The 16,742-nt window shown below is 35.8% G+C and overlaps 1 protein-coding gene across 1 annotated transcript in view; it reads left to right on the plus strand.

Annotated features, from left to right (window-relative positions):
- Positions 1–16,742, plus strand: part of LOC120625964 (peroxidase-like) — a 54,285-nt gene that overhangs the window by 17,000 nt on the left and 20,543 nt on the right. Inside the window, exons 10-12 of the mRNA XM_039893243.1 lie at positions 2,319–2,517; positions 3,509–3,614; positions 5,378–5,480. Of these exons, the coding sequence (XP_039749177.1) occupies positions 2,319–2,517; positions 3,509–3,614; positions 5,378–5,480 (408 nt within the window). The remainder of the gene's footprint in view (positions 1–2,318; positions 2,518–3,508; positions 3,615–5,377; positions 5,481–16,742) is intronic.

Raw genomic sequence — 16,742 nt, forward strand, 5'->3', positions numbered from 1 at the left:
TCTTCTGTTTCCATAATATTCTTAAATTAATAATGTAGTAGGTAACTAAATGCTTGTTTGGTATAGTATTTAATTGTTATTTTTCGTCTTAATAATATAATTACGTACCCAATTAAATACTTATATATAAATTTTTTATTTGATTATCGTTGTAGTAAGAATAATTTAGTTCTTTATTTTAATTTCATTTATAACTAGTTTTACCCTGCCACGCTTCGCTGTGGCACATTTTTATGCAATGGTTAAGAAATGAGAAAGAAAACAAATAATACATTACATTATAAGTTTAATTTTGCAATACTTTGCGGTTGTCAGTCTCGCTTTCGGCAGATGGAGCGATCACTGGTACACCACTGATCGTAAAAAAACTGTAGTTTCGCGGTCGCGGATATGTCACTGATGCAAAAAATAGACAAAAACAATCCTTGATGCGGATTATATATGTTAAAATTTCAGCTCAATCGGTGCAGAACTTTTTGAGTTTTTGAAGCGTACACAAACCAACATAACATTTTTATATATATAGATTACATATAGCGGCTCCATGTATCGTACAATAATAATATCTATTACAAATAGAGAGAGCAACAGTGCGGTAAGGGTGGGAAAGTGCGGGGCGAAGATGGACCCTTATCGGGTTCAGTAGTAAGGGACCTTATAGCCTATACAATGTGTAACCGAATTACGAAATAATGTTGAAAGGGTATAAGTATATTTCATAAGGAGTCACCCTGTAAAAATATTAAATCAAAAGAAGCATATTTATCTATACTTATAGTAAAACTGTAACTGGAAGATTTCTGTACATTTAATAAATTTTGAAAATTTTGACAGGGTGATGCTTTATAATCGATGCTGAATCCAAAACAGATTTTTATTTAATTTTTGTCTGTCTGTCTGTTTGTCGGTCTATCTGTCTGTCTGGGCATCACGTGAAAACTACTGAACGGATTCAAATAAAACTTGGTATAGTGGTAGTTGATATTTTGGGTCAACATATAGGCTACTATTTATCCCGATAAACAATAAGTTTCCTCTGGGAAATGGGATGGAACTTTTTATCAATTTTACTTCATAGCTCCGTTAAATTTGAACAGATTTTAATAATTCTTTTTTTATTTGAAAGTGTATACTATCAAGCATGTATTCTCTAATTTTAAGGAAGATCTGATAAATATTCTAGGAGATAAAGGGCATAACTCTTCACTGATAACAGAAAGTCGCAAGGCATATATATGGACAACGAATGCATGCGTACTGCCCTACTAATATTTGTGTTAAAGTTGTTGCAGACGAAGTTGCGCGTGTTAGCTAGTTTTTCAATACAAACGAATTCAAATCATTCTAAGTGTATGCTTATGAGAACCCTATTGAAGATAAAAGACCGACACGACTATCGTACCTACGCTACGTGACACGTTTCTTATAAAGTGACAAGAGTCACTTGATTTTAATTTTGCATGTGATTATAGGGATGTATTTCTTTCAGTTTTCTGTTTCACAGACAAGCCTCAGAGACAGAACATTATGTACCTCTAAAGCCTGTAAAGTATTATTTCGGTTTTCATTTACACATTGCATACGCGTTTGCAACGCATTTTAGATGATGTTGGAGGGATGCTACGAGTTTATCATAAGTGTAATATAATAATTTTCGGATACTCTGTGTTTTTCAAACTTTGGTCTCTTTTGTCTAGTGCTTAGCGTGTTCAAGTACGGTTCATGAGGTCTTGGGTTCGAATCCCGGGTCAAGGCAAAAATTGTTACGAATTATGTTATTTTTAAGTAATTACCAGCCCAGAGTTAGGAAAAGTACGGTTTCATACCCGTGTGTCGGAAAGTTAAGCTAATGGTACCAGTTATTATCACTAGCTTTTGATGAAAGCCCACAAACCAAGCATAGTGGAATTACGCTCTGAACCGTCTCTCAAATGAGTGAGGAGGCCTGTCGAGCAATGATGATAATGGCTTAAAAGTCCAGTCCTCTTCCGAGAAAAAATCGTCATACTTGCGATCTAAGAGCCAGTTCACATACATGACAGTATTCCGGATCCAGTAACAACAGAAATACTGATCTGGCTTGGCAGTGACACGAACGTGCGCGGGGTGCGGTTTGCTGCACACAGAAAGTAGACGATACACTGAAGAACGAATGTCTAGTACCGTCGGATCGGTTAAAATCGGTCCTGTAAATGCTGTGTGAATATTACCTAAGACAGCTGTAATTGGCTTGGCTTCACTTAATGGACATTTTTTTATGCACGAGATTGGCCTTTCTTCGGTTTTAATTTATAGTTTACGTTTCATTCTTACTACAGAGAATAACATTGCTCAAAGAGAGATACAAGGATGTAGAGGACATAGACCTTATGGCTGGCATGTGGCTTGAGGAGCTGGTTCCAGGAGGTCGCTGCCCGTACACCTTCTACTGCCTGGTAGTGGAACAGATGATCAGATCGATGGTGTCCGATCGGCACTGGTACGAGCGACCAAACCGCCCGAACGCTTTCACTATAGGTAAACTAAAAAAATATTTATTTATGATTGTTGTTTTTTATAGAACGATGGGGCTAAAATTCTTAAAAAAAACAAAAGTTAATTATTAAGCGTTCATACATTTAACATGTTAATACTAATGTTAGGTGATGGTAATAACTTCATTCGTCATCTTAAAACTAAAGCTAGGGGGGTCCAAACGCGCCCTGGTCTAAGAAGAGCCCACAACAATGTACGTACGTCGGTACAAAAAGAAGTCTTCAACAAATGATATATTTTTTGTTATCATGACTTTTCAGTCACCTAAAACTAAGTTAAAGTAAACTTAGAGCTGTAAATTGTATCCAAGATGTATGTACAAAACCTTCCTGGCTTAAAGTAATTAACTGTGACCTTTAACAAAACTGTGTGACCTTGTTAAATACCAGACAATATTATGAATACATTTTTATAGTAGGTACAGCACAGATAAAAGGTTACAGAATCATAACTATATTAAATAGAGCAAGTGAAATAGACGGTATAATTCGATGGTGTCCTTAACACTAAATACCAATCTTTTCTAGGTAGCTAAAGAAGAAAAAGGAAATAACTTTAAATAGATATAGATATTGATTTAAGCAGTCATAGCGCAGTGGGTAGGAATTTGACTTCACTTTCGGGGGGCCGAGTTCGAATTCCAGCACGCAACTCTAACTTTTCGAAGTTATGTGCGTTTTAAGTAATAATAAATGTGACTTGCTTCGATGGTGAAGGAAAACATCGTGAGGAAACCTGCATCTCTGAGAGTTCTAGATAATGTTCCCAAAGATAGGCTCCACAGCCCACCGATCCGCACTGCGGCAGCGTGGTGGACTACGGCCTTAACGACTTTTCATTTTGGGAGGAGACCCGTGCCCTGTAGAAGCCCGTTAATGTCTCGATATGATGAGATATAGGTACAAGGGTGGATAGATATATAATAATAATAATAATATATAGAATTACATACATATCTACCGATTATTTTCAGAGCAACTTCTTGAGATAAGAAAATCTTCTTCAGCGCAAATGATGTGCAGCGTCGGTGATAAAGTTACGCACATCCAACCACAGGCGTTCTATATGGCTGGACCTGGGTAATGTTTTATTATTTTATATCAAAACTACAAATTTGTCGGCGTCCCTTGCAAATACGTCGGCATATAAGTTAGCATTAAAAGATACACATTATGTACTCGGGGAATTTGGTTTTTGAACTTTTAAAGGGGAATAACTTGGTCTCATATGATTGTATCGAAACTTTAACCGTTTAAGTAAAACTCTCAAAAAGAAAACTCCGTTTTTGAAAGATTATTTCTGGTGCTATGCTCCTATTTGTCTAACCGTAATAATATATAGCCTAACGCCTTCTTCGCACCGAAAGAATATTTCAAATCAGACCAGTAGTTACTGAGATCATCGGATTCAAGGAAACAAACAAACAAACTCTTCAGCTTTATATATTAGTATAAGATATGTTTTGTCTAGTGGGATGGTTTGGCCGTGGCTACCACCCTATTGACAAAGATATGCCGCCAAACGATCATCTGCGCTGGTAGGGAATAAAAATAAAAAAAGTAAAAAAACCATGCTGACAAACAAACTGCAGCACAAACGGCAAACTGCCCATCAAACTTGGTATTCGGGTAAAAAATACGCAATACAGTCACAGTTTCGGAAAAAATACCCCAAACGGATGAAAACGAGACTCAATATTATCATTTTTCACGAAATTTTTAAATTACATCCACAAAGTTTGGTATTTTTTCCTCTGCTTTTTAGCTTTGCCTGTAGCTTCGCTACGAGAGATTAGCAACAGTACCACAAAATATTTTCAACCGCTAGTTTAACAAAAATACAAATTACTATTTGTCCAAAATAAATGAGGACAGCATCGTGTTATCAAGTGTTTACAACACCGAAAACGTCTATTCAAAGTAAACGGTGCCCCTGGAATCGTTTTATTATCTCAAAACAACTGTTTACTGAAAGTAATAACGTAAATTCCATCTTTATCGTAAAAACCTGTTGTCAAAAATGCTAGTTTTGTGTTCCAATGAAAATGATACAAAAAATTAAAACTACGAAGACTGACTTACATAATCGTCATCTTTTATAATTTGGTAGGAATTTATTACATCGTCTTAAGGCTTATAAGTTGTTTTTGTTTTTATCCTGACGGATATAAATATAGTTGTAAATAAATACTGTAATGTTTTTTCTCTTACACTATAAGTCCTTGACTGAAATCTCACCTGATGGTTAGTGATGATGCAGTCTAAGTTACCGGTATAACAATTATAAGCCTAGCCCCTGATAGGTTTTCACGCAGCAACGTACCGGAGCGCTAAATCTTTAGGCTGTTCGTCTTTGTTTGTAAGATGGTCACTCCTAGCCACAGCCAAAGTGCTGCTAATCAGACTAGACTAGAGAAAATTCGGTAGAGGTTAAAATATAAGGTTGAGTAGGTTTTTTTATTGATTTTTTTACGAGCAAGTTGGTCACTTTGTGTTAACTGATCAATTCCGAGTATGAACATTTGCAGAGGACAACAGAACAGATTCCTGAAAAACATTAGTGGCTAATGCTTTTAAAGAAATGGTTTTTCCGGCCCATGAATAACCTAGATTGTAGTTTAGAGGGAAAACGTCAGATGGGTGGTTGTTTCACAATTTATAAGAGCGCGGTAGAAATGATCTGGTATTGCGAATAGTAGAACAACACCAGGCATCCAGATCCTGAGGATGGAATTTGTTTCTACGAAATAAGGTGTTCTCAGAGAACAGGGAAGGAGGTATTAATGCAAACAACTCCATTATCATTTTCTGCATCAATAACATATTCTGTGTGCACTTTCCAGAAACGAAATGCGGAGTTGTGATGAAATCGAAAAGATAAATCTGTGGGCGTGGAAAGACGCAAGCTGCAAACCGAAGAATCCTTTAAATTGTTTTAATTATAATGTTTAATAACGGTGCAAATTATTTTTTGCCTTTTTAGATACTACTCTTATACTAATATATATATCGACACCAAATACACTTTTCTTTTAGAACTGTTAATAATAAATGACATAAATTAAAATACTTTTATTTCCTGCTTTACGCACAAAACGTATTAAACTAGTTTTCATCATTGTCAACAAATTATCGGCCTACTACAGGGCAGGACTACTCTCAGATTGAGAACGGTTCAGTCCACCACACTGTCCCAGTGCGGATTGGTGGAATTCACACACCGCTGGACCATCATTTAGAACTCCCGGCATGACGGTCACGATGCTGACCTTCAGCGTTAAAGTAGGTTATATATACTAACTACGAGAGGCCAGGGACATCCACTGCTGGACATATTATTATTAGCTTATTTTAGCACGGTCTCGTGCCACTTGGGTCCTGCGGCTCCCTGTGACTCGTATGATTTAGTCTATGCACCTAGTCGGTGGTCTACCAACGATGCGTTTAGCGTTGCGAGGTTCAGCTTCGCACTTGAGCTTAGCAACTCGTTAAGCTATGTCAGTAACTCAGGTTCTACTACAGATCTTATATTTCTGATTTAATCAGGTCTTAAAATCTTATCTATTTCCTTGAGAACCATTGAAAAAAGACAGCACGGTTTATACTTTAGATATTAATAAACAAGAAAATTACTATTATGTGTGTACTATGAAAATAAGTTAAGTAGTTTTAAATAAGGAGCGACTTTAGAAGACCATGAGTAGTATATAAGCATATTTAGTAAAATAATTTGTTTATATAAAAAAAATATTCTGCAGATTACCCAAATATTCTAGTGACGACCCCATTTTAAAAGTTGTGTTTATAGAAGCAGGTTTGCATCGTGGAGGTTTACATAAAACTTTTGACTGGATAAACGGTTCTCATGGGATTAAAAAAGCCAAAACAACTGCCGACATACCTTCTAGCAACTGATGTTTGAACTACGCTTTCAAAACTCAATTTAACTTGGAACTAATTAACTAGCCGTTAAATTACAAAGAACTCTTAAGAAAATAATAAGAGACAAAGAGATTAAATTATTCCCGACGTTCTCTCAGAGATCATTGTATCCGTTCGAGTGTGAAATTGATCCTGAAAAGGCTTTTGAAAAGAAGCTTAAAGGTCTGAAGTATATAATGGGTATTTTAGCGTTATACTTGTTTGTTTAATTTTAAGGATTTTATTATTAGTGGTTTTATTGGGGCCGTTTTGTAATGGCATATCAGACTACAATAGTCACCACGCCTCTTCTTCCACGTGTGTTGATTAAGGTAATATAACGGAGAACTTTGCAGCAGCATTTTCTTTGCTACTACTACCATGGCGATCCGCAACCTTTCTGCCCAGGGTGGTGATTATATGCAAACTATCCCATTGGGTCTTTCGTCCAGAAGTGGACTGTTAGAGGATATTGATAAGTTGGGTTTATAATATACAAATAATTGTGAACTTTCTATCATCAGAAGTGTGATCTTATTCAAGAGTAAAATTTTTTAAACAATCAAAATATAACAATTCGAGAAGAAACATGGTTATTTTTCATAGCATAACTTAAAAATATTACTAAATTAACTAATGTTAAATGCTACCTACTTTAGTTATTTATTGTAATGCATTCATTGTTATATAATTAAAGTTCCTTATCAATAGAACAGATCTTTCATGGCTCCTGCTTGCATCGAGGCCAAAAAAACTAAAATACCAAAAAACTATCAACAACATAAAAAGGAGTAGGTATGTTTGTATGGAGTATGTAGAGCCTAAACGCAAATCTCTGCATATATGGACGGACAATATCAGACGAGTCGATGGGAGCCGCTAGAAATAAGGGCCGTGGCTTTTGGAACTACCTTTAAAATACCTATGTCCAGCCGTGGCTGTCAATCGATTGAAGTGATTATAATAACGACCCAGATTAATAAAATATTAGCTTTAATGATTATTTTTACCTCATGTTATTTTGTTGTTTTGACATTGTTCTTATTTGACTATATTATAAAGTTAGCTGTATTTTGCAATGCATTAAGTTCAGGTGCCCTTTTTGTTTTATATAATGTGTAAAACAAATAAAGATATTCTATTCAATTAAATCTCGAAATACATTCTTAATAGCTTTTAATATAGGGCCACTCAAAACTATAATTATAATTTCTTGGATTTAGATTTATTTAATCTTTTTCTTCTTCTTAATTCAACTCAATTCTAAACTCTGAATTATTGTTTCTACGTTTATATGTCACTGTGCACAGTGCATCCACATTGATACTACATGTTACAAGTAAGGGTACGTATATTTTTTTCAAACTCTTGGTTAAGATTAATGCGTTTGCTTTAACTTTTGTGTATTCTTTTGATTAAGTTTAATAGCAGCCACTTAACTGGTGTCTATGCTATTTTCTTTATATCAATTTTATATATCAAAATTTGTATAAACTGTTTGGGCCAATAAAATAGCAAGTTCAATTACTTTAGGATGCAACCAGGGGGCATTTATGTAACTACTGACGCACGTGACAACACGATTTACTGAGGCTAAGATGGCAAATGGCTAGGTGTAATAATTCTATAAATAAAAAGACAAACTTACGCATTAATAATATTAGTATGGATGATGGTAATAAACCGTCTATGTAGATACTGACTTAACGGCGCAATATATTTCTTCCCGGCGAGTTTAATATTTGGCTTGATCCCCTCTGAATGCGGCCTCTGCGATATTACTGTGGACTCACCGTATTGCGACTAATCGCAGTTTTATTGACGCTGGTTTATGAGAGGTTTTGAATAGCACTTTTGAGGATATACTTTTACGGGTGACGTGTCAAAAAGAATTATTACTAACCGTGCATTAAAAAGTTATTTCCAAGGTATTACTAAGTTTGAAGTATTGAACTGCATCATACATTTTTTAAACTCAAGAATAACGTCCGATATGGACTAAAAGATTTTATCTCAAAACCTTCAAAGAAATACATTTTATAAAGTAAATAAAATAGTTTTAAATATATCTTGATGACTATATTACGATAATTAAAAATAATCTCGAGGCAATCAGAAATACCCCGAAATAATTTAATACAAAAACATAGTTTCGAAGATATAGGGCCGATTTCACCAACCAATGTTTGTTACTTCAGCGATTTGTAAAGCGACCTGTTAAGTGTAAACGAGTGTCCCACCAAGCGCCAATAACTGATTATCTTCCTGACGGGACAATGGGGTGTAATAAGTTTGGCGTGGCTGTGTGTGTTAAAAATAATCTATGGCTGAGTAATTCCCGAACGAATGAACCAATTTTGATAATGGTTTTTTTTAGCTTAAAAGGAGAATTAATTAAGAGTATTAAAAGGAGAATTAATTAAGAGTATTCTTAGCTATGTTCGATGAAAATCACAATATTATTTCACAACTGTCTCAATATGGGTATCAAATAAAAGGCCTTGACTAGTAGAATAACGTACAGTATATCGGAAAAGGGGGGTTATTAAATTTTAAATTTACATATTTTTTGCTCAAAAGTATAGAACCCCTCGATTTTGGTGCTATTCTCATATTGGGTTCCTCGATAAATGAGCTGCCCGACTGAAATAATTTTACAGAGCGGATTAGCAGTTCCCGAGATTAACGCGTTCAAGCAAACATACAAACAAATTCTTCAGCTTTATTTATTGGCATAACATACATATGGACAGTGTGATGCGTCATTAGATATGGTTTAAGCCAAGTTGAATGTTGATGAACTACCAAGAAAATATTAGATCGTCAATACATGTGTGTTTAATACGGAATGGTGGTACGATAAGCATCTAAGGCTAATAATAAATTCCAAATGAGTACGAAAATGGGACAAAAATGACCCATTAATGTCCGTCAATGCGCCAATAGCTGATTCCGATCACATAACACAACAATCGCTTTACATTTGGGAACATTGGAGACCGTACGTGACAGCTTTTGTAGACTGCGACAACTGTGTGTGTTCCTTTTAGGTTATATTGTGGTTATGCTCTGCCTTCCGAACCAGTGGTAGAGTCACTACAGACTGACTTGACGTTTCAAAATTGCTTATACACTAGGCCTACTTGAACTAAATGAATTTTGAATTTAAAATACCCGGTCAGAATTGCATATAGTTTATTAAAACCATCGTCATCATCATCAGCTGATGTTCTACTTATACCTCTTATAGGATAGGGATAAAAGCTTAAATCCTTCACGAAGCCCACATACAGGTTCATCATATTAACCCATTCAATATATCAATGGGAATTTGAGGCAGAAGATCGGCCGCGATGGAGACACTCCGTAAATAAAAAAGTATCGGAGTCTGTAGTTAAAAGGCGCGCCGAGCAAGATCCTAGGACAAGATAAAGGACAGACCATCGGCCATATATCTATATATGTAAAAAAAAAGTTGTGTTAATTACACCATTTATAACTCAAGAACGGCTGGATAAATTTTTATGATAATAGATTTTTTGGATTTTTCAGCACGTGTGTACACCCAGTGGCGTGCATAGAGGGTATGCACAGGGTATGCAGATGATATAAAATGAAGAAAGTCTCCAGTACGCGTTATAAAAACTTAAGGGTAGGCTTCTTATAACTCTTACAATGCCTATCCTTAAGTTTTTTATAACTCGTACTGGAGACTTTCTTCATTTTATATCATCTACATACCCTGTGCATACCCTCTATGCACGCCACTGGGTGTACACACGTGCTGTCAATGTGATCGCACATTCAAAACAAAGAGTGGTTATGCCAGTCACTCGAGAACACATCAGGTAAGCTCATTATATCTAGGAGTCGCTGTGGTCGGATACGGGCAGGAGGATATATGTATGTCAACCCATTACCGGCCTACTACAGGGCACGGGTCTCCTCCCACAGTGAGAAGGGGCTAAGGCCGTAGTCCACCACGCTGGCCAAATGCGGATTAGTGGACTTCACATACCTTTGAGTACATTATGTAGAACTCTCAGGCATGCAGATGTTTTTCTTCTCCGCTGAAGCAAGTGGTATTTAATTAACACGCACATAACTGAGAAAAGTTAGAGGTTTTTATTTTCATTATAATCATTTTTTTTCGCGCTGCGATTCGAACTCGGCCACCCGAAAGTTAAATCCTGGCCAATGCGCTATCATCGTTTACAAACATACAGAATGTGAACCGTCTATTAGTGCATCTTGGAAAAAACACCACGTCGTATGCCGTCACGTTAAACAGAATGACGCTTTACCATACCATCCCTTCAAATTTACTTAATTCGTAATTATATGCTGTTATCATTATTACAGGAAATGATATTTATTTAAATTATTTAACTAATACCCGCTTGCACTAAACCAAGGCATAGAAAAAAAACTTTCAAGTCAAAATCTCCTAAGGACGCTCCGGTTACGGAGCGAAACGTAGAGTGGTACATGCCGAAGATCTGTTTCATGTGGAGTACACCTAATTAAGCTTGATTTCATCAACAACGTTTCACTTACTCTTAGGTGATAACTATTAGTGAACAGTTCATGTATACCTAGGAATGTCGTTAGATAAGCATTATTTATTTACATATTGCCTTGTACTTCGTTAAAAAAAAATAAAGGATAATTTTTTTTTTTATTTTACTCAATATTTCTTTTGTCCCGACGGCTTAGCATAAGTTTTCTAACTCCAGACTGGTAATGACAAAAGATCCAAAATGCGCTATTAGTTTTGGTCCAAAGAGGAAAGTAAACACATACTGCAAAAGTCTGCATGCATAGAACTCCTCAAACTTTTCTTCACTAATGATTATAATGAAAATAAGTTTTCTTTATCTTGGATACATAAACAGTTAAAGTTTTTTGTTTCTATGAAAAAAACAAACATATTTGACATTTAGAAAAAAGGAAAGATTTATAACTCATTGATGTTTCTCCAGTCTAAGAGTCTCCCAAAATAATGAAGTCCTTACCGCTTTAAAGCTGAACTTATTAAAATAACTTGCGCTTCTAACAACCACCTTCTACCGGCCACACCATTAGCATAGAGTTTCGCTTTGAATATTATATTTCAAATTCAGAGAATGCAGATACACTGTGAGTAGAAATATTAATTAAAAGCGACGACAGACGTCCAAGGACTATTTAAACTTGGGAGACGCGACTAAGTTAACTCATCAGTGGTTAACAATTTATTTTGATCTAAGTGACATTCTTTGAAAGTACGAGAATAATGAGGGTACGAAGTAATAGAATATCGAAGGTAATTTTATAAAAGAAAAAGTAATATGTCACTTCGAGGGTAGGAATAGGAACGGACCACCCATTGACTGTCTATAATGAAGTACAAAGATCAACATCTTACTTCTACGTCATTCCTAACCCTACTTATAAAATACAGACAAATAGTATTTTGTAAGCATACTTCGTAGGTAATGAGTATACAAACATTTTCCTTGTAGATCCACATAATGTTAATCTGTGTTATTGGTTAATAATTTATAATGATATCTAACAGAAGTAGTCTAATCTTATTAATACTTATATATGAAGCTGAAGAGTTTGTTTGTTGGTTTACTTGAACGCGTTGATCTCAGGAACTATTGGTCCGATTAGAAAAATTACTTCAGTGCTGGATAGTTCATTTATTAAGGAATGCTGTAAATTATAAATCATCACGTTAAGATTTATAGGCGCATTGCACCAATGAAGAATGTTTCAAAATTGGGGTTTTTTTAGAGAGCTCCCGCTTCGTGCTCTGTTTAGCTGTTAAAGTTTCGATAATTAAATTAAATTAAATTATTAATTAAATATACTACGACAATACACACATCGCCATCTACTCCCCAAAGTAAGCGTCGCTTGTGTTATGGGTACTGAGATAACTGATGAATAATTTTATGAATAATATACATAAATACTTATAATATAGATATAAACACCCAGACACTGAATAACATTCATGTTCATCACAAAAACATTTGGGAATCGAACCATGGACTCAGAAAGCAGGGTCGCTGCCCACTGCGCCACTCGGCCGTCACATAAAATCATGTATTACACGATTGTTACCCTTTAAAAGTTCTAAAAAAGTCTACGATAGCATATGTCTATCTTTTAAGGTTGGCTTATACGCGGACGAAGTCACGAGGGATCTCTAGTAAATAAATAAAAAAAAATTGGTTTCATTGTGTTTTGTAAAACTATCGACGGACACTGAGCTAACCACTGGGCTATAACCGCTTAAATACCAATAAAAATATACTTAATTACATCATCATCATATCAACCCATTACCGGCCCACTACAGGGCACGGGTCTCCTATGAGGATGAGATGGGGCTAGGCTGTAGTCCACCACGCTGGCCCAGTGCAGATTGGTGGACTCCACACACTTTGAGAGCATTATTGAGAACTCTCAGGTAAGCAGGTTTCCTCACGATGTTTTCCATCACCGTTAGCTTAGAATAGTTAGAGGTGCGTGCTGGAATTCGAACTCGCCCCGCGAAATTGAAGTCGAAGTCCTACCCACTAGATTATCACCGCTGTGGCATAAATTACATAAATAAATAAAGATAAATATTCAAGATTCATCCACAAAAAAGAGGTAGATATAACTCTACACTTAAGTACCAATATAACTTGTATTTGACCGTTTAAGTTAATTCTATTTATATTTTGTTACGTCTGGCTGTCTGCGTCCTCTTTGGCGAAGGGATTTGCAGTTGATTTGCATATTTCTAAATTCTGTGGACATTACCGCCTGTTTTGTTTGTTATTATAACGCTTTATCACTGTTGTCGCACCGCTGATTTGCTTCAAAATCAATTTGGGTTACATTACACTGTGTGTGGTTTAGACTGGAGTATTAATTAACTGCGATTAGTGGTGCTATGAAATATTATATTTCTGGTAAACTAATAATGGCACTGTCCCGTTATATGTAATATGTTTCTTAAACCAAAGGTTGCCTGCAGGAGATCGCTTCAAGCGATAAGGCCGCCTTTGTGCGTATACTTTGTATTATGGTTTATATTGTTAACCTGCCTTTCTATTTGTATGTGAAATAAAAACTTCTTCTTCTTCTTAATATTCTCGACTAGCTATTGCCCACGTTCTTCGTCCGCATTTATTAAGTTTTTTCACAAATCCGTTGGTTTTCTTAAAATAAAAAGCCTATGTTACTCTCCATCCTTCCAACTAACCCTATGCCAATAAATATATTTTTTATTGGTTGCTAAGTAAGGGCGTAAAGGAAGGATAAACAAACCAAGAAACACCATTTCATATTAAGAATATATGAGTATGTAGATAAATAAGTTAGGATATCAACGTTATAACAGGTTTATTTTCTTTGAATTCATTTATTAAGTAATGATACATGTTACAGCGCTACTAGTCATTGAATTTATTTGTTTGTCTTAAAAAATGGGTACTAAAAGTTATCTTGTATATTACTCATATTATGTTTACCTGTGTTTGGCATCGTAGCTCCCAAATGATAAGACTGAATTAGATGCAGTAGTTTTAATTTAAAATTTGACTACATCAAAATCGAGTACCTAGTTATAATTTGAGAATTTATATATTCAGGCTATAGTAGCAAAATAAATAAATATAAATAAATAAATAAATATATTACTACCATACACACATCGCCATCTAGCCCCAAAGTAAGCGTAGCTTGTGTTAGGGCCACTATGACGAATGCTGAATATGTTTATGAATAATATACATAAATTCTTATAATATACAGATAAACATCCAAACACTGAAAAACTTTCATGTTCATCAAAGAAACATTTTCCAGTTCTGGGAATCGAACCCACGGCCTTAGACTCAGAAAGCAGAATCGCTACAAAACACCAATCCGCCGTCAAATTGCTGTATTTATTAATTATTATTATAAAATTTATTTTCCTATAATCTATTTTATACCCACTTATGTACTCTTGTTACTGAGAACCCAACCACTGACAAACTTTCATGTTCATCACAGAAACATTTTCCAGTTGTGGGAATCGGACCCACGGCCTTGGACTCAGAAAGCAGGATTACTACAAAACGCCAATCGGCCGTCAAATTGCCGTAGTCATTATTACTAAATTTATTTTCCTATAATATATATACTTAATCTCGTTACTGAAACCCAACCCGGAACCATAAGTTTGTGAGTATTCGCACTGCGCTAAAGCGGTCAGTTATTATATTATACTACACGTCATTCATGGCTAACTAGAAATCGGAAGCCCACTTCCTGATTAACTCAAAGCTTTCATGTTGGCCTTCTTAGTAAGATTATTATAGGAGCTGTGTTTGTTTAATATCGTGTTACAATTCAGCTAGTTATTGGAATTAAAGTGGATTACAGCGTAATGAGGACGTTGCCAAGAGTTGGAAACATTTTGATATTTCTAACCATAGGACTTCAATACGTTAATCCTACGTACCTACGTTAGTTATAGGACGACTGTTTAAATACGCTACACTGGCCGGCCATTTTCAATTTCAGTTTAGGGTTTTTCTGTAAAAACAAAATAGAATTAAAACCCGACAACTCGTATACGAATATACCAGTCCTGTTTTAATTCATAAATTTTCAAATTCCTTAAAATGTATAATTTTTGATACATACTCCAATTGTAGGTATAAAAATTACAAATACTATTTTTTAAAATACCACTAGAGAGTTAGCATAGACGCGTCCCCTCCCGTGCTATAGAAAGCCCGCTGTCATTATTATTATTTTTTCTTTTTTTATTAACGATAGGCCAGCGCTCGACGACAATCATGCCCGTTAGAAAGCAATGATGAGGTGTAGGTTGGAGCACGCTTGCCTAGAAAAAGCCCGCCAACCCAAAATGTCGCAGCGGGTTGGGTTAGTGCTCAAACACACTCTGAGACCTGTGCCCAGCACCAGGACTTTAATAAATGATGTTGAGATGTTATTTGATATCTAATGCAACTGCTTTCTTCTGCTTTCTTTGCAGTACTAAATCAACTTATACGTATCCACGAGTCACTTTTACCTTTCTTTCAAATAAAACTACTTATTTGACTATTACGCGAAACCAATGAAAGTCATCTTTAATTGACCACGAAGAATTGTTAAAGGAAAATTTGGCACTGCCTCAAACCAATATAAGATCTAAAACATCCGGAAGCCGTAAATAAAATAAGCACCGGTATCCGCGAGCCGATTGAAATGTTTGTCGCATCATTTGGGGGAAATGTAGTGTGCGACCAAATGGCGCGGCACCGTCCGGTCCCGAAATCTCTGAAGTCTAAGCGGTACAACAGACTACAGACTAAGAGCATTACAAATAAACGTAGCGTAACGTCGGAATTTTATAGTGGTTTTTCACGCTCTGACATTTTTAATCTAATGACAAGGTTGCTTGGAAGTTGGTCGTTTTGCTTCTATCTCACAGGAACAAAAGAAAAATGATTGTTAAATAATTGTAAATTTGTGTTGGAATGGTAAAACTTCTTGTCAGGGGAATTTTTCTTTCGATCCGGTGGTAGAGTAAAAACATCAAACAGACATAGTTTTAACGACCTGCCTGGCGCAACGGTGAGCGCTGTGAATGTAAGTAGCAGTTCCCGGGTTCGTTAACTGGCAGGGGCGATTTTGGAATTTATTATTTCAGAATTTTCTGTACCGAGAACGATGCTAAGCGATTTAGTATTTTGGTGCGATGTCGCGAATAAACCGATTAGGGGTTTTTTTTTTATTAATTTAGTTTTCTTACATTATCTTATTTTATATGCTTATAATTAACAGTTTCGTAAGATACAATTTTTGAAAAAGAAAAGTACAGCCCTGCTTCTGCGATTTGATACATCGGCCAGGCTGTTCTTCCTATACACATAGATAAACTAAAACTATAAAATTTACACACTTATAATAATTATTACTAAAAATTTTTAATCTACTAAGTATTGTTGAATTTCTTGAGGTCACTCAGGATGGAGTTTACCATGTCGGTGTAAGATTGCAAGGCAGATCTTTTTCGCATCAGAGAACGTAGCTCATAGGGGGACACCCCAAGGTGCCCGCAAAGGAACTCATGATCCAGGCGGAGTTTTCTGAAGCGGGGACATTCCCGAAATAGATGGTCAAGGGTTTGGCAGGTGGAGTTGTCACAAGGGGGTACTACCGTTCTCCTAACAGGTTAGCCCACTACCATCTTAGATTGCATCATCATTGTCCACCACGTGACATTGCAGTGGAGGGCTAACTTGT

This window comes from Pararge aegeria, chromosome 8 (assembly GCF_905163445.1).
Source record: "Pararge aegeria chromosome 8, ilParAegt1.1, whole genome shotgun sequence".
NCBI lineage: Eukaryota > Metazoa > Arthropoda > Insecta > Lepidoptera > Nymphalidae > Pararge > Pararge aegeria.